This window comes from Oncorhynchus tshawytscha, linkage group LG14 (genome assembly GCF_018296145.1).
Source record: "Oncorhynchus tshawytscha isolate Ot180627B linkage group LG14, Otsh_v2.0, whole genome shotgun sequence".
Taxonomy (NCBI): Eukaryota; Metazoa; Chordata; class Actinopteri; order Salmoniformes; family Salmonidae; genus Oncorhynchus; species Oncorhynchus tshawytscha.
In genome coordinates this window covers 5,394,570-5,422,291 of record NC_056442.1, presented here as the reverse complement: position 1 = coordinate 5,422,291, position 27,722 = coordinate 5,394,570, and the positions used below count along the sequence as shown (strand labels likewise).

Here is a 27,722-nt window from a genome sequence, read left to right as displayed (position 1 = left end):
CAGGTAGTTGTGGAGAACACATTTGGCCTTCACGCAGGCATTGACATTTGAGGGGCTGAGACCAAGCACTCTCCGAGACATTCTCCACCGGGCTTCCAGGATCGCAAAGCATTCAACAACTAACCTTCCCTGGACAGTCGTTTGTTAAAGATCCTTACAGGCTTTGGCAATGGCAGCTGGCGTCCAGCGTAGGGCCTCATGAGGTTGGGTCTTAAAGGGAAGGCCTCTTCGCCGACGAAGACGTGGGGAACAGGTCCCAGGTCTTCAGCCCCAGGGAGTGATGCAGGTGGTGGAATATCCAGGGTGCCATCCTGAAGTGCCTGGCCAGAGGCAGAGTCTCGGAGGGTCACGCCATCACTTCCATCAACATCGACAACACGGAAACAGTAGATGGCATCTACTACAGCCAAGAGTACAACTGAATATGTACCCTTGTAGTTGTAGAACTGCGAACCTGAGCACAGTGGAGCCTGGATTACTACATGTTTCCCGTCAATATGAACCCTTGTAGTTGTAGAACTGCGAACCTGAGCACAGTGGAGCCTGGATTACTACATGTTTCCCGTCAATGGAGCCAAGACAGTTGGGGAAATTCCACCTCTCCAGGAACTCGGCAGCAATGGCCCTCCAGTCTTCCTCGGGGACAGGCATGTATTCACCAACCAGACAGTCCCAAATGGCTTGTGCCACAGAGGGGACAGTGCCTGCCACCGTGGACCGTCCAACTCGGAAGCTGAATCCCATGGTCCTGTAGGAGTCCCCTGTCGCCAAGAATCTGAAATATAATTCAAAATAATGATCAGTATTGTGTCTAACTTGCATTCCACCCATGTATTATATCTACTCATATAGCTACCTCATTACTGTTTATTATGCTCTACTAATTATATTGTAATCCTCATCAAACATAAACATGTTTAGGGTGTTTTTTACTCACCCTTTGTCTCTCCCACGACGTTATTCCTCTCTTCTACAGCATTCATCACAAATACATGCGCATGGTCAATTATGCAAATTGGGCGATGGCGTCATTTAGTAACTTTTAGGACAGCCAATAGCTACTTTCCTTACTGAGGAGTTGGCAACACTGCCTGGCTCCAACCATCTGGAGCAGGTGATCGAACTGGCTTCGGTCCAGACGAAAGTTACTTCGGAATTCCTCTCCAAACAGTCTAAGCTCTTGAATTAAACGGTGGAACTCTCCTGCCTGCTTTCGGGACTAACCATCTCTGGACCCACACAGACCTGCGCTTTCGGCGGGGCTGGTCCCGGCCCAGCAGCGTGATCAAGACCACCTTCCTCAACGTTGGTCTCTTGTTAAAAGAGCCTACTCTGCTCTCTAGACTATTTATTGCATTTCGCTACAAAACTGCATTTTGGAGGGAAATTATATTATAGACTCTCACAATTAATTTGTGGATGTCATCGAATAAATAATGCTTGGAAAGTAAATGAATAAAACATGTAAAGACATTCTAGTCAATCTTATGTTATCCCACATTTTTTTACTGGATATGTGTGCAACAAAAATTCAATCCCATTTTGCTACTTTTTGTCAAGTCTACGCATACAAATTTGATGCATACGTTCAATAAATCCAATGTATGCACCACACAGAACGCACTGCAACTGCCTTCTGCAACGCAATGCTGAAAGGCAAACGCAGAGCGTTCCATTGGAAATGAATGTACTTCTGGTGTATCAAAACGCAATGACAGTCGGTGTGTTCGAAGCGTAATGCACTGCTCTATAACGGGCATTTGATTGAAACCAGGCCTTTTAGGCAACGATTCAATCCAAATGAGCGCTGTAGAGCAGCTAGTCAAAGTTGACTTGAAGGTATTTTATGATTGAGCCGACATGTGCAGTATTTCCACTGAATTCAATATATGCAAACATTGGGGAAAATGCCTGTAATAGCTGCATTGTTGGCTGTCCAGTGTGCTGCACTATGAATTTAATCCAGGCCTTAGAACACCCTCCCCACCAGAATTTGAACCAGGGACCTACCACATGGAAAGGTCTGTCCTCCATTCACCTGTATCCTACTTCCACAGAGAGGTTTCTTGATTTTAACCATCTATACACCAATCACTAAGCTTTGCCCACTGATTGTTAGGAAGAAATCACCAACGTGATTCAAACCAGTAACCCGCTGTGTGGAAACCTGATTCTGGGTGTACACATTTTGCATCTGGGGGCAGCTCTGTTCTTGACGGAATTGGCACTCAAGTCGTATACACTAAAATGTCCCTGTCAGTACAGATGAAGGATTTCAATTTGACAGTTTGCTACAGCAGGAAAGTAAATCCTGCTGTAACAGGAAATGTGAATTAAAATTAAGACATTTTTGTAGGGGTTGATACATTTTATCAAGTCTGACATTTCAAAGTGGAAATTAAACTTCAGAAGCCTTTTTAAACCTCAAATACACCAAGTAAAAATGTGATCTTAAACTCCACTACTCCACAAATTCTGGTGGGGAGGGTGTTCTAAGGCCTGGATTAAATCGGAGTGTGGTGTCAGGAAAATAACCTCACACTCAACGTCAACAAAACTAAGGAGATGATCGTGGACTTCAGGAAACAGCAGAGGGAACACCCCCATCCACATCGATGGAACAGTAGTGGAGAGGGTAGCAAGTTTTAAGTTCCTCGGCATACACATCACAGACAAACTGAATTGGTCCACTCACACAGACAGCATCGTGAGGAAGGCGCAGCAGCGCCTCTTCAACCTCAGGAGGCTGAAGAAATTCGGCTTGTCACCAAAAGCACTCACAAACTTCTACAGATGCACAATCGAGAGCATCCTGGCGGGCTGTATCACCGCCTGGTATGGCAACTGCACCGCCCTCAACCGTAAGGCTCTCCAGAGGGTAGTGAGGTCTGCACAACGCATCACCGGGGGCAAACTACCTGCCCTCCAGGACACCTACACCACCCGATGCTACAGGAAGGCCATAAAGATCATCAAGGACATCAACCACCCGAGCCACTGCCTGTTCACCCCGCTGTCATCCAGAAGGCGAGGTCAGTACAGGTGCATCAAAGCTGGGACCGAGAGACTGAAAAACAGCTTCTATCTCAAGGCCATCAGACTGTTAAACAGCCACCACTAACATTGAGTGGCTACTGCCAACACACTGTCAATGACACTGACTCTACTCCAGCCACTTTAATCATGGGAATTGATGGGAAATTATGTAAATATATCACTAGCCACTTTAAACAATGCTACCTTATATAATGTTACTTACCCTACATTGTTCATCTCATATGCATACGTTGATACTGTACTCTATATCATCGACTGCATCCTTATGTAATACATGTATCACTAGCCACTTTAACTATGCCACTTGGTTTACATACTTATCTCATATGTATATACTGTACTCGATATCATCTACTGTATCTTGCCTATGCTGCTCTGTACCATCACTCATTCATATATCCTTATGTACATATTCTTTATCCCCTTACACTGTGTATAAGACAGTAGTTTTTTTGGAATTGTTAGTTAGATTACTTGCTCGTTATTACTGCATTGTCGGAACTAGAAGCACAAGCATTTCGCTACACTCGCATTAACATCTGCTAACCATGTGTGTGACAAATAAAATTTGATTTGATTTGATTTGCTGTTTAATTAGTTTAGACATCTTGGACCCAGTCACTGTAAGCACCTACTGAGCAAACTTTCATCCAACCAATTACATTAGAACAAAGGCAGCTCTTCCTCGAGGAAGGTGATAGTTTCACAACTGAATGCATTCAACCGAAACGTCTTCAGCATTTAACCCGACCCCTCAGAGGTGCTGGTGGCTGCCTTCACGTCATCAGCGCCCGGGGAGCAGTTGTTGTTGGGGTTACCTGCCTATGTCATATCACTTTTATAATAATGGGATGCAATGCAAACATGGTCATTGTTGAATAAGATCAACGATCTCAATACCTCCCTTTTTTCGTTTGCTGGGGTCCTGTGGACATGTGGTTCATAAATATAATACCATCATCCTTAACATTTATCTTAGCCTTTTAATTCTTTATGTTTGTAACAAGACCCTTCTCTGTTGTAAGGTTTACCAATTCCTATAGCCTCACATAATGTTCACCAGTTTGCCACACACCAAGTACAGGATACATTAAGAAAGTATTGATGGACAAAACTTGAAAAGATGCAGTTTTATTATTGCTTGGAATACTGCAGACTTAAAATCATGAAACACCCATACACACAGCATTGAACTAAGGTAGAGCTTCTAGCTCTTGGCTCTTCTCCCGAACATACAGGAGGAAGAAGTTGCCCCCTAACCACTGATAAAGGGTGAGATATTTTTTAATCAACCTAAAGGTTAAGGTTAGAATTGGGGGTAAGGTAATCAGATCCTAGAGCTGCATTTACCTTGGGCCCTCTCCCCTAGAGCCTATCGTGCACTAAATATCACTGTACTTCAACACATCTACCCAGTAAAAAGGAGCCTGGTGATACAAAATACAGATCCGATGGATTAAACAGGGTTCTCCCCAAAGAATGTAAGAGGGGTGCTGCGCCACCTTGTGGACTGGCTGCGCCAGTATGTAAAATTGAACCCTACCGAAATGTGCTCTTGATTGCAGGAAATGGGAAATACAGGTGTTCGCTGTACTCAGCAGCACCACCATTTTTAAAAAATCCTGGGGAGAACCTTGGATTAACAAATCGACAGCTTCTCTAAACACAACGGGCAAGACTGACAGAAAGAAGCTCATGTACAGAAATCCACCTACTGAATAAATGTAACTAAAATAAACAAAAAATATGACTGTTTATCAAGTTCACAATTACATCCTTTACCATTTCCCTAACTTCCCCAGATATGCACCCCACCCTTGGCCCTAACCCCACAAAAAGTATCATCTTGCTCCTTTTCTCAGTAGTGGCCTGTGGAGACAGGAGGGAGACATTTAGACATTGAGGCCCCGCCTCTGCGTCACTAGTATATTAGCCGTCAAGTTAACCATGTTAAGCGGTGCTAAGTCTGGTTGACTTACGTGGGGAGTAAGACCGCGAGCGGGAGCGAGACCGGTAGGTCCCTCGGCTGTAGTACGGGGACGGAGACCTGCGTCTGGAGAGACAACACACAATAAGCATCCACCAACCAACTGCCCCAGTCCTGCTTAGCAACCACTAACTATAAGATCCAGGCCAGGTGTCTCACCTGTAGGACCTGTAGCACTCTCGGTCGTCGTAACGATCGTAGCCACGGTCATAGCCTCTGTCGTAACCACGGTCACCGCCACGGTCGTAATCCTTCGAGCTACGGCGAGACGAGCTTGAGCTGGGGCCGCCACTTCCTCCTCCTCCTCCACCGCCTCCGCTGCTGCTGCTGCCGCCGCCGCCACCACTGGAAAACACACACGGTTAGAGGATTCACTGAATATACAACATGTGTGTGCATCACGTGGGCCATCCCAGATGCGTGAGTCTAAGAAAGACGGTCACTCACTATGTGGGCCGTCCCATATATATCCCAGGGGTAGGAGTGTGTGGTCGTTTGGTGATGGAGAAATCGACCCTGATCCTCCGTCCATCCAACTCCATTCCATTAGCTCTCTCCTTAGCCTGAAACAGAGAGGGGGGGTGGAGGAGAGGGACAAAGATGTTTAGAGAAGAGTATTCCCCTTCAACACCATGCTCACTCAAAAGTTCTGATTCTTCTCTGTTCTTCCCCTGCAACAACCCCTCCCTCCCTACCTCATTGGCGTCCTCTCGGACTTCGAAGTAGACGAAGGCGAAGCCGCGGGAGCGTCGTGACTGCTGGTCGTAGACGATGCTGACGTCAGCCAGGGGACCGTACTTGGAGAACACGTCTCTCAGGTCTCTCTCTGTGGTGTACAGGCTCAGACCAAACACACCCAGGCAGCAGTTCGGGTCCGGGTTGGCCTATAGAGGAGGATTGTGAGAAGGATAGAGGTTGTGTGTGAGGTTTGCCGAAGAGAGTCTCGTCTCCAGAGGTGTGTGTGTGTGTATGTACCCGGTTGCCAATGTGCCTGCGGCGGTTGGACATGGGGGAGTGGCTGTGGCTCCGACGGCGGCGGTATTCCCCGCTTCGGGAACGGCTACGGGAACGGCGGCGGTGGGAACGGGAGCGAGAGCGGGAATAATGCCTGCGGGAGCTTCTGTGGGAACGAGACCTGGGGAAAATAAAATAAGACATGTTAAGAACATTTAAAGCAGGGTTTCTAACTGGCGGCTGATTTTATTTGGCCACTCCAAGTAAAAATAAAAGTGTTTGTTATTCTAATTTTTTATTCAACATAAGACTGTAAAAACACCAGCAGATCAGCTCCAAGTGATTTTAATTTTGGAAATCTGTTCCAAAGTATTCCCACACATAATAGAGAGGTATACGTGATCGTTTGTTTGGACTTCTTGCGGCAAATTTGCAGTCTACAAATGATTTGTAATTATGCCAAAGCCTCCTTGGAGCTGGGGTTCTTACCTGGACTTGGAGCGGGATCGGGAGTGGGACTTAGACCTGGAGTGTCTGGAGCCATCTTTGGAGCGGGCTGGGGAATGGGCCGGGGAGCGGCTGGCAGACTTCCCAGAACCCCTTGGGCTCACACTCCTGGAAGCGGACCGCGAGTCCTGAACGGGCCAGATACACATAAAACACAGTTCAGAATCAAAACATAGAAATGGTCAGGATAGAGAGAGAGGAGGTACAGAAGGAACCTCGCTCAAACCTGCTACAGGCCCCTCTTATATTTCAGCTCCAGTAGTTTAAGAAAAAAAAATGATAACATTTCATTAACGACAGGTATTTGTTGTAACTAGATCTGCCTGTTACAGGCGACCAGAGGATATCACATAGGCTTAAAGTAGGTGTTAATCTAGTTAATCTTAACACAGTTCTATGATGAGCGGATTGTTCTCTTACACTCTAGGCAGCGTAGCAGAGTTTAACCTTGCGTGTTGAGGACTAGGTAATGTGTCTGAGATGGAGGAACAGTTGGCATGCATGCTTAAGAAGTGTTTCTCACGCCATCCCTCAGGGAGACCAACTGTTGCACATTTCTGTTTTAGTACACCTGATTCAATTTGAGAAAGAGCTTGAGATTTTGTTGAATCAGGTGTACCAGTGGTGGAAGAGAACAAACAGGTGTAATGACTGGGCGTCCTTGAGGGATGGCTTGGGAAACACTGCTTTGGAAAACAGAAGGAGAGGGAGAGAGAAATAGGATTGTAGTAATAACATAGCAGGCTATAGGGAATTAACCATACCCCCGAACACTTCTCATAACTTCATCACTTCTTTAACTTCATAACTTCAAAACAACCATCTCTTTTCTTCTTTCTTCCGTTTCACACCATTTCTGACTTCATTTGTCTCTCCTCTTCCCCCACTTCCTTCCTCCCATTTGATTTCTGCCATTACATCACTCTACCAGTGGACAGAGTGGCCGCTCGCTTCTGCCAGCTTCATTTTACATTAGCATGCATCAACACCATCAGCTTCATCAAATATGCCCTTTAACAACTTCAAACTTCATATCTGAAACTTCTTCCGCCATTTTGCTTCTTCCCAACTCAACCTTAACGAAAAACAGACAAGGATGATAAAAAAGGGTTGGTTTTTTAAATTTTTATAAGAGCTACAGAGGTCAAAATGTGCAAAAACCAGGCTCTTTACACTCAAATCAGACTAAATAAGTTGGCTCACCTGAAAAGCATTAAATCAAAGCAATGTTAAGGAAATATGTATATTGATTTCTCTGAAATGCACAACATCATAATATGATGAATGAAGACTAGAAAAATTATCAAATTATGGTATTCTTTAATCCTTGTCCGAGGGTCACAAGGAGTGCAGGCTTTTGTTCCAGCCCAGTACTAGCACATCTGGTTTATCAAGCCCTTGGACAAAGATTTAAGAACTGCTATAATAAATCTGAGTAAGGGTTTAAAGTAAATTAGCTACTTCTTTCAATGCCCCACTCAGTATAACATTTGTTTATGTGTGATTTAAAACAAAAATGGCTTTTGCAGGACCATTACAGTGCAACTAAATAACTTTAGAAAGAGACAGTACTCTCACATGGGTGGTGCCATGTGGAGGAGCTTGATACATTGTAACTGACTAATAAATAGCTACAGAGGTTATGCCGGATAATGTGATATAACCAAAGATTGTTGTTGTCCATTACTGGGCAATAGAGAAAGGCCCCCTGTTGTCTGTAGCTTGTGAGGTGTGGAAACACTTGCTTTTATGAATTTTGTCTTGCTGCTTTTTGTTCTATGTTGCTCTGTCTGTATGCCATGTCTTCCTTGTCCTCTGTTGCTCTGTCTGTATGCTATGTCTTGCTTGTCCTCTGTTGCTCTGTGTGTGCTCACTGCTCAATGATTGTCAATATTGTAATTGTTTTTAAATAACCTACCCAGGGACTGCGGTTGAAAATTAGCCGGCTGGCTAAAACCGGCATTTTTACTGAAACGTTGATTAATGTGCACTGTCCCTGTAAAAAATTAAATAAACTCAAACAAACCGCCGCCATAGGTTTTTCAACGAACCTGTTCTTGGTGATACTTTTTTTACTGAATCGAGAACAAAGAAAGTACCTTTAAAATGTCAATTTCAAATTGCCGGCAGCTCTACAAAAACCAGCGAAAACTCTAAAGATAATAAATCCATGTTCTGTACCGCGCAAGATGGTTCCTAGCCGGCTTAGCTGCCGCACATCTAGGCTTTCCCAGCATCTTTTCATAAACTAGTAGTTTCTATGCAACACGGCCATGTGTAAAAGTAGATGACAGCGCATTATATGGTGCGACCAAAACAAAGAACTACACACATGCTGGAAGCATATCTCACTCCATACAAAACATGGATTTATAATTTTTCTGAACGCGTGTTTTTTGTAGAACCACCTGCAACTGACATTTCTAAGATACTTTCTTCGTTCTCGATTCGGCGGAAAAAGTATTGCCAAGAACAGGTTAGTTGAAAAATCTATGGTGGTGGTTTGTATGCACACGCTTCAACAGGGCAGAAGTCTGTGTGTTGTTGAGATTCTGGATGGCCATTGGTCAGATTGCTAGCAACAATAAAAAGATGCTGCCATGTGGGGAATCGTAGGTTGTTATTGCTACCATGTCATGTTTTGACTCATGTCACACCTACGCTAATATGGCTAAAATTCCCTAGCTAACCAACAACTGTAACGATGCATGAGAGATAAGTGCTCATTGTGCAAATATATTTCTGTTTTCAATAAACAGTGGAGACGAAATATAGTTCAGATGTTGTCAATCTATAGGTTGGTTTATACTTTGTCTATCAACATGTCTTTAGACAATTTGAATACGACAAGTGTTGCTAATCAAAACAACACTTAATTTATACCCCGTGGACATAGCAGCGGGAAGATATTGTATATTTCAAAAAAATATATACAATTTGCCCTTGCTATAGGGGTCCGCTAATACAGTATTAGTAAAGGCCCAGTGCACTACTTCTGTGGAAAAAACCTGTCATATATATATATATATATATATATAAGACAGATGAATAAAGTTCAACTTTGACCCCGCGGCTGCCATTGTCATGGTTACCTGACAGACAGTGCACAAGTTCTTAAATTCTCCAGTAGAATGACCTGCTTTTATTTCGTCACACTCAGAACCGTAAGCTATTTTGTGTAATTTTCTCACCATTCATTTGTAAATAATTGTCTTGTTTATTTTCCTGTAATAATGTAGGGTGTTCACTCACTGCTCTAGAATGAAGTGAAATACAGAAATTTAAGTGCTACTAAAGTAATGTCTAAATGTAGTGTTCTGTCATTATGAATCACATTCAACTAATCAGATTGTTCTCTACAATATTAGAACATTAATATGCTTGTACTTAATAATTAAGTGTTGATTAAATAAGAACATTAGTTTGTTGCGACAGTTGCTAGTTTAAACTGCCCAGCTCTTGGTTGTATCTCTTCCATTTTTCAGTGTTGGAGGTAACATTTAGAGGTGTCTCCACGGTTTGGACCAATCAAAGTAAACTTGATAGCTTGTCATTTTCAACACCAGATCAGTGGCTTTGTATTCCTCTAACCCCGGGTCAATCAACATTGAGAGGGGCCGTTTCTATTGCGATTAAAGGGAAATACTCAGAAATAACTATGAAAACTGTAACAGATTGTCTTCAGGGAAGGTAAATATTGAAATTCAGTCTTAGCGTTGTAAATTAATAAATATATAGACCCAATTTAGTTTTGTATTCCGTAGATTTCCTTGAGAAAAAACCCATGTTATCACACAGGAACCTGCAGCGACTAGCTAGCTTGTCAGTTGACGTTTGAAAGCAGCGCAGTGAACAGCGTTCTATTGAGCAGCGACCACTTTTTGACCATGGCCATAATGACATTCTATTCACGCTAATCATTCTAAATTCTGAGTAAATAGTCTAACTTGTGAATGATATGGTAGAAACAGAGTTTGGACTATTGATGCAATTCTCTATTGAATGCATCTATTTTTTATTAAACACAGAATAAGAACTTTATGGATGTACACCCTAAGTAATGAATAAAAATGAGCTTTATTTAAGACATTGTCAGTTATGATATAGTCGTTATTTGAACTGGCTAGCCAGCTAGCTAGCAACTAACAAAAACATGGTTTAGAAAGTTACTTTTATTTGCCTGGTTTGCCAGATTGAAATATACTGTATTACATTTTTAAACAGATGAGTTTATTGGTGTTAAAATACAGCAGTTATGCTATTTTTGGACCAGCAGGCAGCTGTTGTGTGGCAGCCTGTCATTTTTGTGTTTGTTGTCATGAAGCCTGTCATGTTTGCGTTTATACTTTTTCATAACAACAAGTTATGTCAGACAACAAATCGGATGTTCATGATGTCACTGCAACAACTGTCTACAAGCATGTCGGTAGACCAACTGTAAACCAGCCTTAAAATTAAGCCAACCCCCTCTATTTCGCCCGAGTCAGTTTTGTCGCAAAACAACCAACCCGTCTATTGGTGTCTATGGAAGACACCCAGTTAAGTCGACCGGCACCTGACTTTTTTTCCCCCCTTATGGTAAACGGCACGAGTGAACCATCTTCATTTAGCCACCATTTTTGGTTATGTCACATTATCTGGCGTACAATCTGTAATTAGCTAAGTGACTGCAGCAGTAAGTGAGGACGAAGTTAAAACATTCTAGCCGTAAACCACTTCGCTAATTAGTTACTAATCTATAGTTAATTATATATTGCATTCACCTGCAATGATGAGTAAATGTACATTGGTAACTGTTTCTCGCCAGCAGTCTCAGTAGACTCGTTAATTCAAAATGTAACGTTACTTGATGTGAATTAGCTAACGTTAAAACAGCTGCAAACCACCTGGCCTGATTGGGCTAACATATGCTAGCGTTAAGTTGCAAAATACACCGAAAAGACACCAATGTTAACATAAGAGTAACTGGACATTAAATTACAAAATATAAACGGTACAAAATCCATACAGTCGATGCAAATCAATGCTATTAACTACATCATGGTTGTGCTAACTAACGTTAGCCGCCTAGTTAGGCTAGGGCAAAATGGCGTCGTTGAGTCTGCTCATTTTAGGGCAAGAATCGTCGTTGATTATACGCACCCGCTCGCCAAAATCCTTTTCGTTGTCGCTCATTTCTTGTCGATAGAAACTTAAACGATATATATTTAACTGGTTTATTATAGTTAACTAACAATGTTATCAAGTGAAGCGAAACACTGCTACTCGCTTCCGTTTCTTTAGCGCCGCATTCATTGACGCATGAGCAAGTCAAAAGCGGATGTGACGCTTGAACAACCACAGTGAGTAGACGGGAAAGTCTAAACCTTATTTTTTTTTAAATTCTTGTTGCCAAATACTTTATACACAAACAAAAATTCCAAAATTCTATACCAAAATTACCAATTTTTCTGATTGAATTGAATTATCTTATTAAAACACTAACCCTAGTGAATAACGACAAGAATAACATCTTCATGAATCATAATAAGATATTTTCAGAGTGAATATAATTGCACTTAAATTGTTTCTTTTTTGTGTTTTATTTTTATTTTTTGTATGTTTGAGCATTGTTAATACCTGTGTTTGGTTTGCTAGACATGTTTGATGTAGCAATGTAAGTTGATTTTTGTATTATGAATAAAATAAATGTATAGAAAAAAATGTTTTAAAGAACGTCTAAACCAGAAAACAGACAATATAAATACATCAGACATGTAAAAAAACAAAAAACAGATGAGGACATTTTTAACACGTAGGTCAACACATTGCACATAAACATGTTGCTGTTGGATAAAAAATGTTATCTGTAATGATGCAGGTTATTTACTGTGCATCATGTTACGGAGTTCTAATGTGGGATCTTTAATGGTATTTATTGATCTGCTTTGAACAGGTCAATAAAAGGAATAGCCTAATGAGCAAATAAAAATAAATACATTTTAAAAAAGGAAAGTCGAAACCAGATAGGAAGAGTAGCCTAATTTTTCGGAAAACCGGTCCACCTCCAACAGGTGGCGGTTTTTTCGTTGTTTCGCCCACTATTCAAGTTTTTGTATGGAGGTCAATGAATGGTTCATTTGCTACCTGAGGTCTATTTGATCGAATAGACGTTTGGAATGCTTACGAGTGTACCGATATAAGTAGGCCACGTGACAGCCCAGCAACTCTGAGAAAAAACACGTTTTATCGGAGATGGATATGCATATTCTTGTTATAAGGCTAGTAGTGTATCCCGCCATTGAATACTCGAGATTGACGTCAACAACCCTCATCAAATACTAAAAAACAGATTACAATAATGAGATGTCTCCACCAATCCAAAGAAAGGCGGGAGCTAGACAGCCCACCGTGCCTCTGTGGACAACGACATTGTTAGGGTAGAGAGACGTATATCCATAATCTTTAGGGATGTCCCAAGGATCCAGGATAGCACTAAACGTATTGATCCAGAGATAAACTATACAAAATAAATAATTCAACTACAAAAATATTTACAATGTTTTTATACAAAATGTTAGTTTTTCCAGCTGGATTAACATTATTGACCCTTCATTAAACGACAGGGGCAATGCTCAGGATGTAATAATGTAAAGTTCACTCCTGATAATCAAAATGTTCAGGTTTTCTGCATGTTCAGCTTTAGTGCAAGCACTTTGACCAGTCCCAAGTCGTTGCATTTACCAGGGAGTGAAACTAAGAAAATACGTTTGACTACATTTAAAACTGATACCAACGTACCGAAACTGACCATGGTCTTAACCAGTAGAGGACAACCTCTGTTTGAGATACTTTTTAAATAGAAAACAAATGTAGACATACAGTATCTATGTACAACTCTTGGTTCTGAAAACTAACTTTGTTTTATGAAACATTCTTCGCCGACATAACTTTACAAAAGAAAAGTATTTGTGTACTGTGCACTGGTGTGTGTAAATAAGCGAGCGAGAACCCATAGGATGTCATAGAATCTGGTAGGTCAGAATGTCCGCTGCGTCCCATGTTTCAGTTACCTCCATGTCCACTTCCCTTATTGGGGGCATTTGAGAGACTTCTTTGTTTGTGGCTGGTATTTGAGGAAAATCTTTGTTTGTGTCTGTATTTTGGCAGCTTTGTTTATCCTCCTCTTCTTGGGCTGTAACTACAGTGTGATTTATTTGCCTGTTGTGTTTTGCACTTCTGAGATGATTCATTGTTTGTTATTTTTTGGGATGTTTGAGCAAGTTTCTTTATTGTCTTTCCTTTTGGAGGCTTTGGTTCTTCAGCGGATGTTTTCCAATGGGCCAGCAAAGTCCTGAGGAGACATGGGGGAACAGTGAGACATGGGCAGATGTTTTTCCTGGTCAAGTCATGTGGTCAAGGAAAGGCTCTGGGCACTACTAATCAGCAGGAACAACTCTGGGCCCTGCACATGAGGAGGAGAGCCCGACCTCAACCCAATTGAGATGGTTTGGGATGAGTTGGACCGCAGAGTGAAGGAAAAGCGGCCAACAAGTACTCAGAATATGTGGGAACGCCCGCAAGACAGTTGGAAAAGCATTCCTCATGAAGCTGGTTGAGAGAATGCTAAGAGTGTGCAAAACTGTCATCAAGGCAAAGGCTGGCAACTTTCAATAATCTAAAATCTAAAATATATTTAGATTTGTTTAAGATTTTTTTTGGTTACAACATGATTCTATTTGTGTTATTTCATAGTTTTTTTTATATCTATTTTACAATGTAAAAAATAGTTAAAATAAAGAAAATCCCTTGAATGGGTAGGTGTGTCCAAACTTTTGACTGGTACTGTCTTAGGGATGTTTCTGCTGAATGGAGAGGTCCCGGGGGTGGGGTCTGTGTCTGGCTGAGGGGGTTGTGGACTGGAGGTCTCAGGGCCAGAGGTTGGGGTCTGGCTGAGGGGGTTGTGGACTGGAGGTATCAGGGGTTGGAGTCTGGTCTGTGTCTGGCTGAGGGGGTTGTGAACTGGAGGTCTCAGGGGTTGGAGTCTGGTCTGTGTCTGGCTGAGGGGGTTGTGAACTGGCGGTCTCAGGGGTTGGAGTCTGTTCTGTGTTTGATGGTTCAGTGGTGGAGGAAACTTCTCTTCTCCTTCCTCTGTCTGATTCCATTCTGTTCTCCGCACCCTGGAACACACACATCATCGACACTCAACATTTAGTGTGTGTGTGTGTGTGTGTGTGTACGTACCCTGTTGCCGATGTGCCTGTGGCGGTTGGACATGGGGGAATGGCTGTGGCTCCGATGCAAACGGTATTCTGCTGCAGTTCTGGCAACATGGAACTAGTCACCCCCAGGCTGTAGTGGTTTCTAAAAGTGCTTTCAGGACAGCGCTGTCTCCAAAATTCCCATCCCAGAAAGGACAAAGTTACAGTGGGGCAAAAAAGTATTTAGTCAGCCACCAATTATGCAAGTTCTCCTACTTAAAAAGATGAGAGAGGCCTGTAATTTTCATCATAGGTACACTTCAACTATGACAAACAAAATGAGAAAAAAAAATCCAGAAAATCACATTGTAGGATTTTCTATGAATTTATTTGCAAATTATGGTGGAAAATAAGTATTTGGTCAATAACAAAAGTTTATCTCAATACTTTGTTATATACCCTTTGTTGGCAAGGACAGAGGTCAAATGTTTTCTGTAAGTCTTCACAAGGTTTTCACACAATGTTGCTGGTATTTTGGCCCATTCCTCCATGCAGATCTCCTCTAGAGCAGTGATGTTTTGGGGCTGTTGCTGGGCAACACGGACTTTCAACTCCCTCCAAAGATTTTCTATGGGGTTGAGATCTGGAGACTGGCTAGGCCACTCCAGGACCTTGAAATGCTTCTTACAGAGCCACTCCTTCGTTGCCCGGGCGGTGTGTTTGGGATCATTGTCATGCTGAAAGACCCAGCCACGTTTCTTCTTCAATGCCCTTGCTGATGGAAGGAGGTTTTCACTCAAAATCTCACGATACATGGCCCCATTCATTCTTTCCTTTACACGGATCAGTCGTCCTGATCCCTTTGCAGAAAAACAGCCCAAAAGCATGATGTTTCCACCCCCATGCTTCACAGTAGGTATGGTGTTCTTTGGATGCAACTCAGCATTCTTTGTCCTCCAAACACGACGAGTTGAGTTTTGACCAAAAAGTTATATTTTGGTTTCATCTGACCATATGACATTCTCCCAATCTTCTTCTGGATCATCCAAATGCTCTCTAGCAAACTTCAGATGGGCCTGGACATGTACTGGCTTAAGCAGGGGGACACATCTGGCACTGAAGGATTTGAGTCCCTGGCGGCGTAGTGTGTTACTGATGGTAGGCTTTGTTACTTTGGTCCCAGCTCTCTGCAGGTCATTCACTAGGTCCCCCCGTGTGGTTCTGGGATTTTTGCTCACCGTTCTTGTGATCATTTTGACCCCATGGGGTGAGATCTTGCGTGGAGCCCCAGATCGAGGGAGATTATCAGTGGTCTTGTATGTCTTCCATTTCCTAATAATTGCTCCCACAGTTGATTTCTTCAAACCAAGCTGCTTACCTATTGCAGATTCAGTCTTCCCAGCCTGGTGCAGGTCTACAATTTTGTTTCTGGTGTCCTTTGACAGCTTTTTGGTCTTGGCCATAGTGGAGTTTGGAGTGTGACTGTTTGAGGTTGTGGACAGGTGTCTTTTATACTGATAACAAGTTCAAACAGGTGCCATTAATACAGGTAACGAGTGGAGGACAGAGGAGCCTCTTAAAGAAGAAGTTACAGGTCTGTGAGAGACAGAAATCTTGCTTGTTTGTAGGTGACCAAATACTTATTTGCCACCATCATTTGCAAATAAATTCATTAAAAATCCTACAATGTGATTTTCTGGATTTTTTAAATAATTTTGTCTGTCATAGTTGAAGTGTACCTATGATGAAAGTTACAGGCCTCTCTCATCTTTTTAAGTGGGAGAACTTGCACAAATGGTGACTGACTAAATACTTTTTTGCCCCACTGTATATACTGAAACCCTCAGTGCAATTGTGTTGTGAGTTTCCAAGTGAAACTAGCTAGGATAGTTACTGTATGTACTGTAAAGTAGAGTAATATAAACTATCATGCACCAACCCAGCTACACACTGTGTGAAAAACAGCAGTGTAATATAGCTGTAATGTGAGTTTCAAGGGGAGACTAGGATAGTTACTGTCTTAACTGTAACTACAACAGAAAACGAGTAACCTCAGCTACACACTGTGCAAGACTGTAGTGTAATAGTTGAAAAGTGAGTTTCCAAGGGAAACTAGGATAGTCACTGGAAACTAGCATAGTTACCGTATGTAGCCTACTGTAAGTAGTGCAACATAAAAACTATAGTAAACACAGCTACACAGTAGTGTAATAGAGCTGTCAGTTTCAAATTAAAATATATATTTTTGCTCTGTATTATTAAGCCAACGGGAGTTAACTGTCTGACGGTGAAGGGCATTCTACCTCACACACGTGTACAGCTTATTTCTTGCTTTATACGTGTGGGTCGAATGTATGTAACTCACGCCTTATCTCGTTATAAACGTGTGAGTTCAAGTTGGCAGGTTTTAAGGGAATGTGCTTTGTCATCATGCATGGTCACCTCTCGTTAAATTGGCTACTTTGCATAGCTCGTTCACCGTTGAACATACAAGAGTTTAGGCAAGATGGCTGCGCCCTGTGAGATGAAACCACAGATAGAACAATGAGATTTCAATTTCATTGGATGTACATGTAAAAATGTTTAGCATCCGCTTGATATGGTAGTGAGAGGAAGCTCACTGGTGTGCAGTGGGAGAACATGGATGTTGGAAAACATTCTGCAAAATTTCTCATCGATGAAACATTTGATCTCAATACAGTTTTCTGTCCCCCAAACTAGAATATGTTATGAACAGAGTGGACTAAGATTTGAACACTTTACCCTTTGCAAAAGTTTCTAAAAATCGCGTTGTTTAGGAGTGCCAAGGAGAAATTAGTTATTAAAACAAGGAAGAACCCCAAACGAGATGGCACAAACCAAACCGAATGGGGTGACAGCAGAGCACCCTGTTGAAGAGGCTAGTTAGTTGCTTCAAACTATTGGAAAGCTGCGGGACTGCGTGCATACACTCAGAGACTTTAAAAAGCGAATCCGCTCTGGATTGAGCCGATAAAAGGACGAGGTGGAAGTGGTGCGGCGTCAGCTACGGAATATATCCTGCCGCGTGGAAAGATACCATTATTGGAGAGATCCTGTATAGTGCTACATAACACACTATGGGGACACCTATAGGCCTACATCTGGCAACCGAGCACGAGTTATCAGTGTAGCCTATTATCGTCTGGACATGGCGTTGAAATATATCCACGACCACAATAAAAACATCCAGGCTTCCATCATAAATAAATTCAACTAAAAATATAGAAATAAATTATAATTACAGGGAGCAGTTTGGAGAAACTAATCATATGTGAATCGACCACTGGAACAAAGCACATGTTTGGATAATGATGACAAAACCAACGGTCTTAGTAATACCCGTCCGAATAGGGCTATAGCATGGTAAATAATAGGCGTGAGGCTCCCGAGTGGCGCAGCGGTCTAAGGCACTGCATCTCAGTGCTACAGACACCCTGGTTCGTATCCAGGCTGTATCACAACCGGCCGTGATTGGCAGCCCCATAAAGCTGCGCACAATTGGCCCAGCGTCGTCCGGGTTTGGTCGTAATTGTAAATAATAATTTGCTCTTAATAACTAACTTGCCTAGTTAAATAAAAGTTCAAATTTAAAAAATGTTAAAACATCTGTAGAGTGCGCCGCATCATCCCATTGTGATCCGTCAAGTCTGAACACAGCACACATCTCCTATTTTCAAACAAAAGAAGCCTTTTATAGTGGGCAGCATCATACTCATGTCAGTCCTCTAGAGCGGAAATGTAGTCTTCCTAGTATTTTTTTTTTTTGTAGGACTCTAATAATGAAGCGGTATGTACGTATCTGACGGTAGGCTGTCATTGTAAATAAGAATTTGTTATTAACTGACTTGCCTATTTAAATAAAGGTTAAATAAAAATAAATACAAACTGTTTCAGTGTTTTGAGAGCCCGATAGTGCAGATCTAGCACCCATGTACTATCGTCTACCTAGGCCATCGAAATGCGAACTGATCGATTTTCAGCCCAGTCTTGAAATCAATTATTCGATTTTAACCAACTCGGGTAAAAAAAAAAAAATTAAACTACACTACTACTAGGTAGCAACTTGGAAAAATTTTAACAAATAAATAAAATAAAATAGTCAAGAGTTTATGATAACTAAACCCCTTCCATCTGTTGTTCAGTCACAGACAGAACAATGAGACACCGGATGTATAAAAGTGAAGCCCAAATGCCAGCAGTGGGAGATTTTGACCGAGATTCTGCTAATCATGTAATTGATCTCCATACAGTTTTCTGTTTCCAAAACTATGATCTCTAACAGAGTGGAGTTTTTGTAGACTTTGCCTTTTGCCTGTTTAGAACAAAGGCAAATTGAGTTATTGCACACGCGCACTTCAGAGTAGGTGTTCTCTAACTGAAATATGCAAATATATGCGACAACATTTAGCACACTAGCTCGTGCTTGGCTCTGCCCCCCTTCATGCTTGTTCTGTCCACTATGATTAATTTGCTACCATTGGAAACGACAGGCTCTGGTCTATCTTGGGTTAGTTATAAAAATATGGTGGTTTAGTCATATACATGGCTAGGATACTTACTCTTACTATTGCAATGAAGTGAGTCTGATGTTTCAGTTTTCTAAATTTACGGTCTTTGCCTCTTATTTAAATTTCCTATCAATAACATAATGCAACGAACAGCTAAAGACACAAGAACATAATTATTACAACAAACCTGCAGTTTCTTCTTCGTAAAAACCATTGTTAAAAACAAACCGTTCTTCTTCGTGGATGTCAATTGACGTAATCCTGCCACACATGGCTTTGCTGCCACCTATTGTTTTCAGAAGTACTGCAACCAAAGATTGCTGTAACCAGAGGAAAGATCTTTGCTGTTATCATACAATAACTAGTCTGACACAAACAGGCACGCACGCACAGTCTGTCATTGGAAGGATTCAGACTTTAATTATGATCCATTTGAAAAAAGGTTTTACAAAAAGTAACATTCAAATTTGACACTTTCTTAAAAAAAAAAAAATTAAAATAAGCTTTTGATACAACAAAATTATTTATCTAAAGAAAATGGCTTCTATAAACAATGTGAATAGAAGATAATATACAGGTAAGTGGACGCTAAGACATGCACATACAAGGAAAGATTACAATAACATTTAGAAATAATAATGGCATGATTGTTTCCTTTACAATGAGTAGCAACTAGCAAGAGAGTGGGAACATTATAGAATTAGAATGAATAGAATTGAATATTGAGATTCAGATTCTACGCTTCACCCAGATGTGTGCATTGGATTGGTAGAAAAAAGTCTGGAGGAAGTTTCCACCCTAATCCATTCCCAATAAGTTCCATTTAAATCCATGAGGGTGAGTGAAGGAGTACACACTTCGGGAGAAGGGTAGAAAATTGGATTCCACTAAATGTCTTGCAATGGGTGCGTGCTCCGGCAGCCATATTTGATGTACCATTTGAAATGTTAAATATACTGGTCAGTGAACCTCAGCTGTTCCAGAAATGCAAAAATGGCAAGTTCAAAATGTTGCCACCATTTTGGGTGGGCGATTGAGAAATCGAGTTGATTTTCAGACCTGTGTCCTTTAACTCATTTTAATTCCATGGATAAAAACCGATATGAGACGCTTCCTTCTGACAAGTCCCAGACTAAGCTAGTCATAGAAACAGAATATAAAATGTGACTATACAACACAAATGTGAAAAAAAACAACAGTTAAAAAACAAGTCAACTGAAGACACATTTGATTTGAGCAAGCACTGCAAGTGTGCTCGTGTTGGCTAGACTGACGACTCAAACATTCTGCTGTGGGTCAAAGTTTCCTTCAGGCAGATCTAGGATCAGCTTACCCTCTCCAAATCCTAACCTCAAACATTAAGGGGGTAAACGCTAAACTGACCCTAGATCAGCATGTAAGGCCAATTTATCACCAAATCCATCCAACCACTAATAACGCTTCACCTGAAACTACAGGGCATGTCACAAGCTTTAATAGCATGAGGTCACATCACTTTCATGGGGTACAGGGCTGGAAAAAAATCTACATGGAAATAAAATATATATATAATAAAATAAAGTGTCCACACAGACATAACTTCATTGGTTAGCAAAGTTTCAATCAATCCAAACATTAATTGATCAGAACATTGTTAACAAATAAAAGGTATGTGTTGGAGAATCAATGTGCAAGCCCAACTCTACCACTACATTAAAGGTCTAACATTATGCAGATATTGGTTGTTATAAACTCCGTCAGTGTTTTATTATTTAAAGAAAGTGTTATATCATGGCTATGACAGCGTTCACAAGGTCTTAAAAGGGTGTTATGCTTGTCGTTTCAGGTGAAGAGTTAATGAAGCCACATGTAGTCTCTCAATACACAAAACACCCACTCTAGAGAAAGCGATTGATGATTCAATATAGTCAATTAATCAATCAATCGCTCTAGAGAGAGGGCTACTACACTTTTCCTATTCCTTGCACCCTAACACAATTACATGATCTGCAAAAGCTTAAAAAACACATGCATCTCCAGCATTTTATACAACAGTATGATACAAAATAAGGCATTTCGTAGTGAGTATTCATGTTTACGAGAGTGTGTGCATCTTTGTTTGTGTGTACATAGAGACAACATTGAATGTCATTTGTTTGCCTGCCTATAAAAAGACTGCAAATAAAAAACATAGTCATGATAACTCTTACTTAAAATATATATATATTTGTCATATATATTTACGTATATATATATATATATATATATATTCATATATAAAAAAAAAAATGGGAGAAAAGCCCACACGGTCCCTGTTTATTGGCCAGTCTATAAGCCACGCCCTCATTCCATGACCTCACCGGGCGCCACGGTGACCAGCTGCAGTGGGATCTCCTGATTGCCTAGGAGGTCATGGGCACCAGCAGCTGATTGAAGGATGAGGGTGGTTCCGTCTGCGGTGATGATGGTGTCGCTGGGGGGCGGAGACAATGAGGAGGAAGCCACACCTTTTTTATTCTGGTGAGTCTTTATATGTTTGGCCAGATGGTCGCTACGCATGAATCTCTTTGAACACTGTGCGCACACAAACTTCTTCTCTCCTGGACAGAGAAATGAAAGGGAGAAAAAGAGGTAGAGAGTGATTAAAAAACAAGTGTGGTGAGCGTTAAGCTGGTGTTATATAGTGAAGATGGTGTTCGTGTGTATTCCTACCCGTGTGTGTCCGTCTGTGTCTCTGTAGCTCGTCACTCCTGGTAAACCGCTTGCCACAGAACATCCAGTTGCAGACGAAGGGCCGTTCTCCGCTGTGCCATCTGAGGTGAGCCCTGAGGTGAGAAGTCTTACCGTACACCTTCCCACAGCCCACGATGTGACAGATATGCTGCTTCTTCTTACCAAGACTCGACCCTCTGGGAGGAAGGGGTGACAAGAGAGAGGGTTGGGGTCAACACAAAGTCAACTTCTTGCAGTCATTTGAATTTCAATTGTCTTGGTAGAAACGGACCCTACTGAGTATGGAATGTGGTTTGACCACATTAACCCACTGAGCTAAAAGCTAGGATCCACCCTTATATATATATATATATATATATATATGTGTTAATATGCTGTGTGTGTGTCTTTCCAACCCACCTCCCTCCAGCCTCTTTACAGTTGGGACAGGTGCAGGCGACTCTCCTCAACCTCTTGCCCTCCCCGGTGGACATGTCCATGTCTTCGTCATCCATCTGGACACGCAGATTGTTGATGTCACTGGGGTTGAGGGTGGAGTCACCACTCAGCTGCCACTCTTCAGAGTCTGGCTCCTCCTTTATCTGGATGTCTGTGGGGAGAGATAGTTGTGTGTGTGTGTGAGAGAGAGAGAGACAAAGTAAGAAAGAAATAGAAAGATGGAGAGTTTGTATGTATGCGTGTGTATACATATGCATGTTCCTACCTGCAGGACTGCCGGCCTCCTCTCCCTGTGTGTATTGTATCCCTGGCTGTCCTATAGAGTTGACTGTAACAGTCTGGAGGTTAGGCAGGGTGATGGATCCTCCCTGACCCATAGAGAGGCCCTGGACTGGGGCCAGAGTCAGCTGCTGGCCCCCCTGGGCCTGGGGGAGCTGGAGGCCCTGCAGAGATTGGACCCCTTGGACCTGAGAGGGAGTGCGTTAGAAAGAGTTACACACATGCATGATCCCACACACCTACATACGGTAGTGAAACAGATAAACACACACCCGCACAACCTACCTGGAAGGTCTGCCACTGTATCTGTCCCGAAGCAGTGACTGTCTGGGCCTGGATGAGGAAGGTTCCAGGGTTGACGAGCTGAACACTCTGGAGCGTCTGCCCAGACTGGGATAGATCCTGTCCCTGGGCCCCCTGGTTGTCCCCCGACAGCTGTAGGATGGGCTGGGAGAGGGACGAGGCATGCGAGGTGGACACCTGGATGAAACAGACTTAATTCAGTCATGGTATTTTTTTTCAGCCATGCTCTTAGAACAGTGTCCCGAGGACCTACAGCAACGTACATAGTAATATGATATGACCTGCTGAAGACAAGTTAAACAAGACTAGTAACTTTTTTCCTGTATGATGGCTCACTGTAATATGACTGTTATATGTGGTATAGGGCACTGGGAATAAAGCTTAGGGAATTATGTCAAATGACTGACCTGTATTTGCTGCAGGTGGTTGTGTGAGTTGTAGTTCTCTGAGGATGGGTCTGAAACCCCGGCAGACACGGCAGTAGCTTGAGTCAGAACCCCCGTCCCGTCGATAGTCTCGGGCAGCTGGGATGATGAGGTTGTTGGCACATAGAGGTCTGTGTTACCGTTAGCTTCACTAACGAGGGTCGCTAGCTGTTTGGCTGCACCTTCCTGCCCCTCCAGTGTTTGGGAGCCCATGATCAGCTGACCGTCGGTCGTCGTTGCTATGGGAACCGTCTGAGCGCCGGCAAGCCCTAGTGATTCGAGGTCTATGCTGTTGATAGGGAGGAAAGTTATGTTACCCCCCGACAGCCCCATGGGAACCGCGCCGCTATAGGTCGTGCCCCCGCCCAATGACACGCCCTGAATCTGCTGCATATGCCCGGCCTGCGTTAGGAGGTCAGAGGTTGTCGTCGTGGCGATACTGATTCCGATATTGCCGTGGCTACCGTCCTGGATGAGCTGGATTTGGCCCGAGCCATCGTCCAATCCCTGCGCAGAGAAGCCTGCCAGAGTTCCATCTGAGTTGTGGATCTGAGGGATGACATGGAAGAGAGAGTTCGGCATTTGTGTGTAGAGAATATTGCGTGTAAGGGCTAACATGATAATCGACCTGGTACTGGACATTCTGCTAACAGAGGTGCGTGAGTGCAAGTGCATGTGTGTGTATGTATGTGTATACACACACTACATGGCCAAAGGTATGTGGACACCTGCTCGTCAAACATCTCATTCTAAAATCATGGGCATTAATATGGAGTGGATTCCCCCTTTCTGCTACAACAGCCTCCACTCTTCTGGAAAGGCTTTCTACTAGATTTTGTAACTTTGCTGCAGTTTCAGCCATAAGAGCATTAGTGAGTTCGGGCACTGATGTTAGGCGATTAGGCCTGGCTCGCAGTCGGGGGCGGGTTGAGGTCAGGGCTCTGTGCAGACCAGTCAAGTTCTTCCACATCAATCTCGACAAACTATTTCTGTATGGACCTCGCTTTGTGCACGGGGGCTTTGTCATGCTTGGGAAAGGGCCTTCCCCAAACTTGCCACAAAGCTGGAAGCACAGAATTGTCTAGAATGTCATCATATGCTGCAGCATTGATTTCCCTTCACTGGAACTAAGGGGCCTAGTCCGAACCATGAAAAACAGTCCCAGACCATTATTCTTCCTCCAAACGTTACAGTTGGCACTATGTATTTTGGCAGGTATCACTCTCCTGGCATCAGTCAAACCCTGATTAGTCCGTCGGACTGCCAGATGGTGAAGCGTGATTCATCACTCCAGAGAACCCATTTCCAATGCTCCGAGGACCAACAGTGGCGAGCTTTACACCACTCCAGCAGACGCTTGGCATTGCGCATGGTGATCTTAGGCATGTGTGCGGCTGCTCGGACATGGAAACCCATTTCATGAAGCTCCCGACGAACAGATCTTGTGCCGACGTTGCTTCCAAAGGTAGTTAGGAACTCGGTAGTGAGTGTTGCAACCGAGGATAGACGACTTTTACAGTTGACTGGGACAACTCTAGCAGGGCAGAAATTTGACAAACTGACTTGTTGGAAAGATGGCATCCTATGACGGTGCCACGTTAAAAGTCACTGAGCTCTTCAGTACGGGCCAATGTTTGTCTATGGAGATTGCATGGCTGTGTGCTCGATTTTATACACCTGTCAGCGACGGGTGTGGCTGAAATAGCCGAATTCGCTCATTTGAAGGCATGTCCACATACTTTTGGCCCTGTAGTGTATATGCATGTGTGTGTACAGTACACTACCTGGTATTGTATGCTGGACACTCCATTGGCTGAGCCGTCGTTTCCAGATGCTGTGACGTAGATGGGCTGACTGTCCATGTTCCCGATAGGGAGAACATACTGGCCGTTAGAGGTCATCATGCCAGAGTTAGGAATGTGGACGACTCCCTGCTGCGCATCCTTCCCGGTCGAGACCGGGGTTAACAACTCCCAACGGTCTGAACCTGTTAGCTGGATGGCGGTCATGTCTGTGGTCTGACAGAGAGAAGACACACATTTGTAAATTGTTACTCAGATTCACTGTTGCGGAATGCAAAAAAGTTTGTCTAGTTACAGACGGCATTGGCCATAAGTCTTACGCTGTTGCATTGTAGTTCACAAAGAATATGAAGCAAAAATATTGATTTGGAAATGACATTTCTGTACTATCTGAGACGAGAGCTAGGGGTACAGAGACAGATACCAGGGTGCAGGCTCCACGCTGTGAATAGGGCAAAATGACATGCAGTATGGTTTGATATCACAATACAGTGTCAGCAGACAAGACAATTATTGTGTATATTGTTAAAAACAGATATCTAATCCTATATTATAGGTATCTGCAACATTGGACTAGTAATAATACAGTAGTATCAAGACATTTCCCTTTGGCAAAAATGAGAAATCAACAATGAACCTAAATATTTCTGAATCTGCTATACAGGCTATGGCGTAGCTAAGTGGTTTGATAAAAAAGGATCCAAACTTCCTCAAGCATGTAACGCATCTACCCAATTCAGCGCCTATTGACGAGTACATTATATTCTGACAGGAGAGTTTTCGTAAGAGCCCCGACGATAGTCTAAACATTAACACGCATCGCTTGCTGTACGTTTTTTCATATCAGGAATACTTTTAAAATGTTTTTAAACAAATGGTTAAATTACTACACAACTTTTATAGGATTTGTGTTCCCACACGGCCATATCTCCATGTTACATCGCTTATTTACCAAGACAGAAGAGACATAGGCGGCCACGAACACGTGTGTATGCAAGACTGGAGATTAAGTGTAGTTCATCAACTGGAGACACACAGCTTGTCGATCTGTGCAAAACTGCTACAGTAAGTATATTTTTTATTTTCAAATACAATTTCCCGCTGATATGAAAGATAAGGCGGATATTAGCATATGTTTTGAAAACCACTTTGAACGCAATGATTGGCGTTTCTAAATGTTATAACACAGCTTCGGAATTGTAATTCACATGCAGCCAAATGTGGGCGAAAGTAACAGCTTAACAGTCTACACAGGGAAAATAGTTTTCGAGAGCTAGTCACCACAACTAGACAAAAAACATCTAAGAGTCCCTTCTTTCATCCAACGAATAGAGCTAGAGTGGCTAGACAAAATACGTAATCGCTACAACATGGGCGTGGGGGAGATATTTTGTAGTCCGGTGCACAGATTCCCACGTTCTCTGTTCGGTTTCCCCACTCACCCCTCCTTTCCCCACTGTACCCCTTTAGCCCCAGGTAGACGAGCTAAATATCAGCGACCTGACCAAGTGACGGGCTGTGTCCTACCCACTATGGGCGGGTTCTAGAGGGGTAAAGTGGGTGGCCGTTATAGCGGGGAACACAGCGGCGGAAGTATACTAGCTTTACACCCCCTGCAACATTTAAAACGTGTGAACTTCTAGCTAGCTAAAAACACCACACAGTAGTAGCTCGGAGGAGTCGAAATACAAGATAGAAAATGTTGGGGTACCTGGTTTTCCGTGGCTCCGCCGTGCTGTAGGAATTCGCTTTGACTGCCTTCCACGTCCGCGGTAGCCATTTCCTCTTGTTTCAAACGTTGCTCTGGCGCTAGCATGGAGAGATAGGAAAATTGAGCAAAACACTACATTTCTCACAGCTTGCCGCTCATAAAATGCTGCAAAGAGACAACAAACTTCCGTTGATGAAGAATAAACTGCAAACCCTAACTTTGCGACAATGTTTCAAGGCGGATTTCGACACAGATTGAATGTTTACTTTTGTTAACTAGCTAACTACCTAGCATAGGTCTCCTGCAAAAGATTAAAAGCCGTAGCTAGCCTGCTATCGGTTGTAACGTACAAACTCACCGGTTGGTTGTATGCTTCGATGGGTTAAATGTTATGTACCAGTCATATCGTGAATTGTAATAATCGAAAGATTATCTGATCAACTAAACTCCGAACATTATTATATTTTATCAAAGGCGGGCTTGTGTTGATCGGTGAATTCGGGTCGATTTTTTTCTATTTTGATTGACAGTGAGGGAAACACAAAAAGGGGGGGCGCTAACAAGAACGTAACAGGAAGTCCCGCCGTTCTTCTCAAAATTGATTGGTTAGCTTTGGGGTTTGGTGAGACTTCTATGGCCAAGCGATATGTCCGTCATTTTTATGGGATATCGGCTTCCTGTTTGTTTTTAAAGAACCTCAAATATCTGGGAATCTATGGTTGAAATTAAAGAGCAGGAAGTGTTGGGAAAATGGCCAAAATGTAATTGCAACACCGTTTAAGTTCCAATATTTTTCGTATTAATGTATCCGGATATTCACCTTGTTACTCTACTAGGT

At 42.6% G+C, this 27,722-nt stretch overlaps 2 protein-coding genes across 4 annotated transcripts; both read right to left on the bottom strand.

Moving 5' to 3' along the window:
- Nucleotides 1-4,172: 4,172 nt before the first annotated feature.
- LOC112266414 (transformer-2 protein homolog alpha) lies at nt 4,173-11,827 on the bottom strand. 3 transcript variants are annotated; one of them, XM_024443851.2, is made up of 8 exons: nt 11,648-11,827; nt 6,488-6,633; nt 6,020-6,179; nt 5,740-5,928; nt 5,492-5,607; nt 5,204-5,389; nt 5,037-5,110; nt 4,173-4,926 (listed from the first exon to the last, which is right to left on the bottom strand). In XM_024443851.2, exons 1-8 carry the CDS (start codon nt 11,678-11,680, stop codon nt 4,916-4,918), a joined length of 915 nt encoding a protein of 304 aa, XP_024299619.2. In that variant the 5' UTR covers nt 11,681-11,827; the 3' UTR covers nt 4,173-4,915. The 3 variants fall into 3 exon arrangements, with proteins under 3 accessions (XP_024299619.2, XP_024299620.2, XP_042152858.1); XM_024443852.2 differs by having other exon boundaries at nt 6,488-7,580; nt 11,648-11,800; XM_042296924.1 differs by lacking the exon at nt 11,648-11,827 and adding an exon at nt 7,270-8,299.
- Nucleotides 11,828-19,609: 7,782 nt separating this feature from the next.
- Nucleotides 19,610-27,422, bottom strand: LOC112266413 (transcription factor Sp3). The gene is made up of 9 exons (XM_024443850.2): nt 27,243-27,422; nt 26,885-26,982; nt 25,156-25,389; nt 23,354-23,920; nt 22,929-23,123; nt 22,630-22,831; nt 22,326-22,515; nt 21,906-22,102; nt 19,610-21,793 (listed from the first exon to the last, which is right to left on the bottom strand). The coding sequence occupies exons 2-9, from the start codon at nt 26,951-26,953 to the stop codon at nt 21,537-21,539; spliced, it is 1,911 nt and encodes a 636-aa protein (XP_024299618.2). The 5' UTR covers nt 26,954-26,982; nt 27,243-27,422; the 3' UTR covers nt 19,610-21,536.
- Between the last annotated feature and the right edge of the window lie 300 nt (nt 27,423-27,722).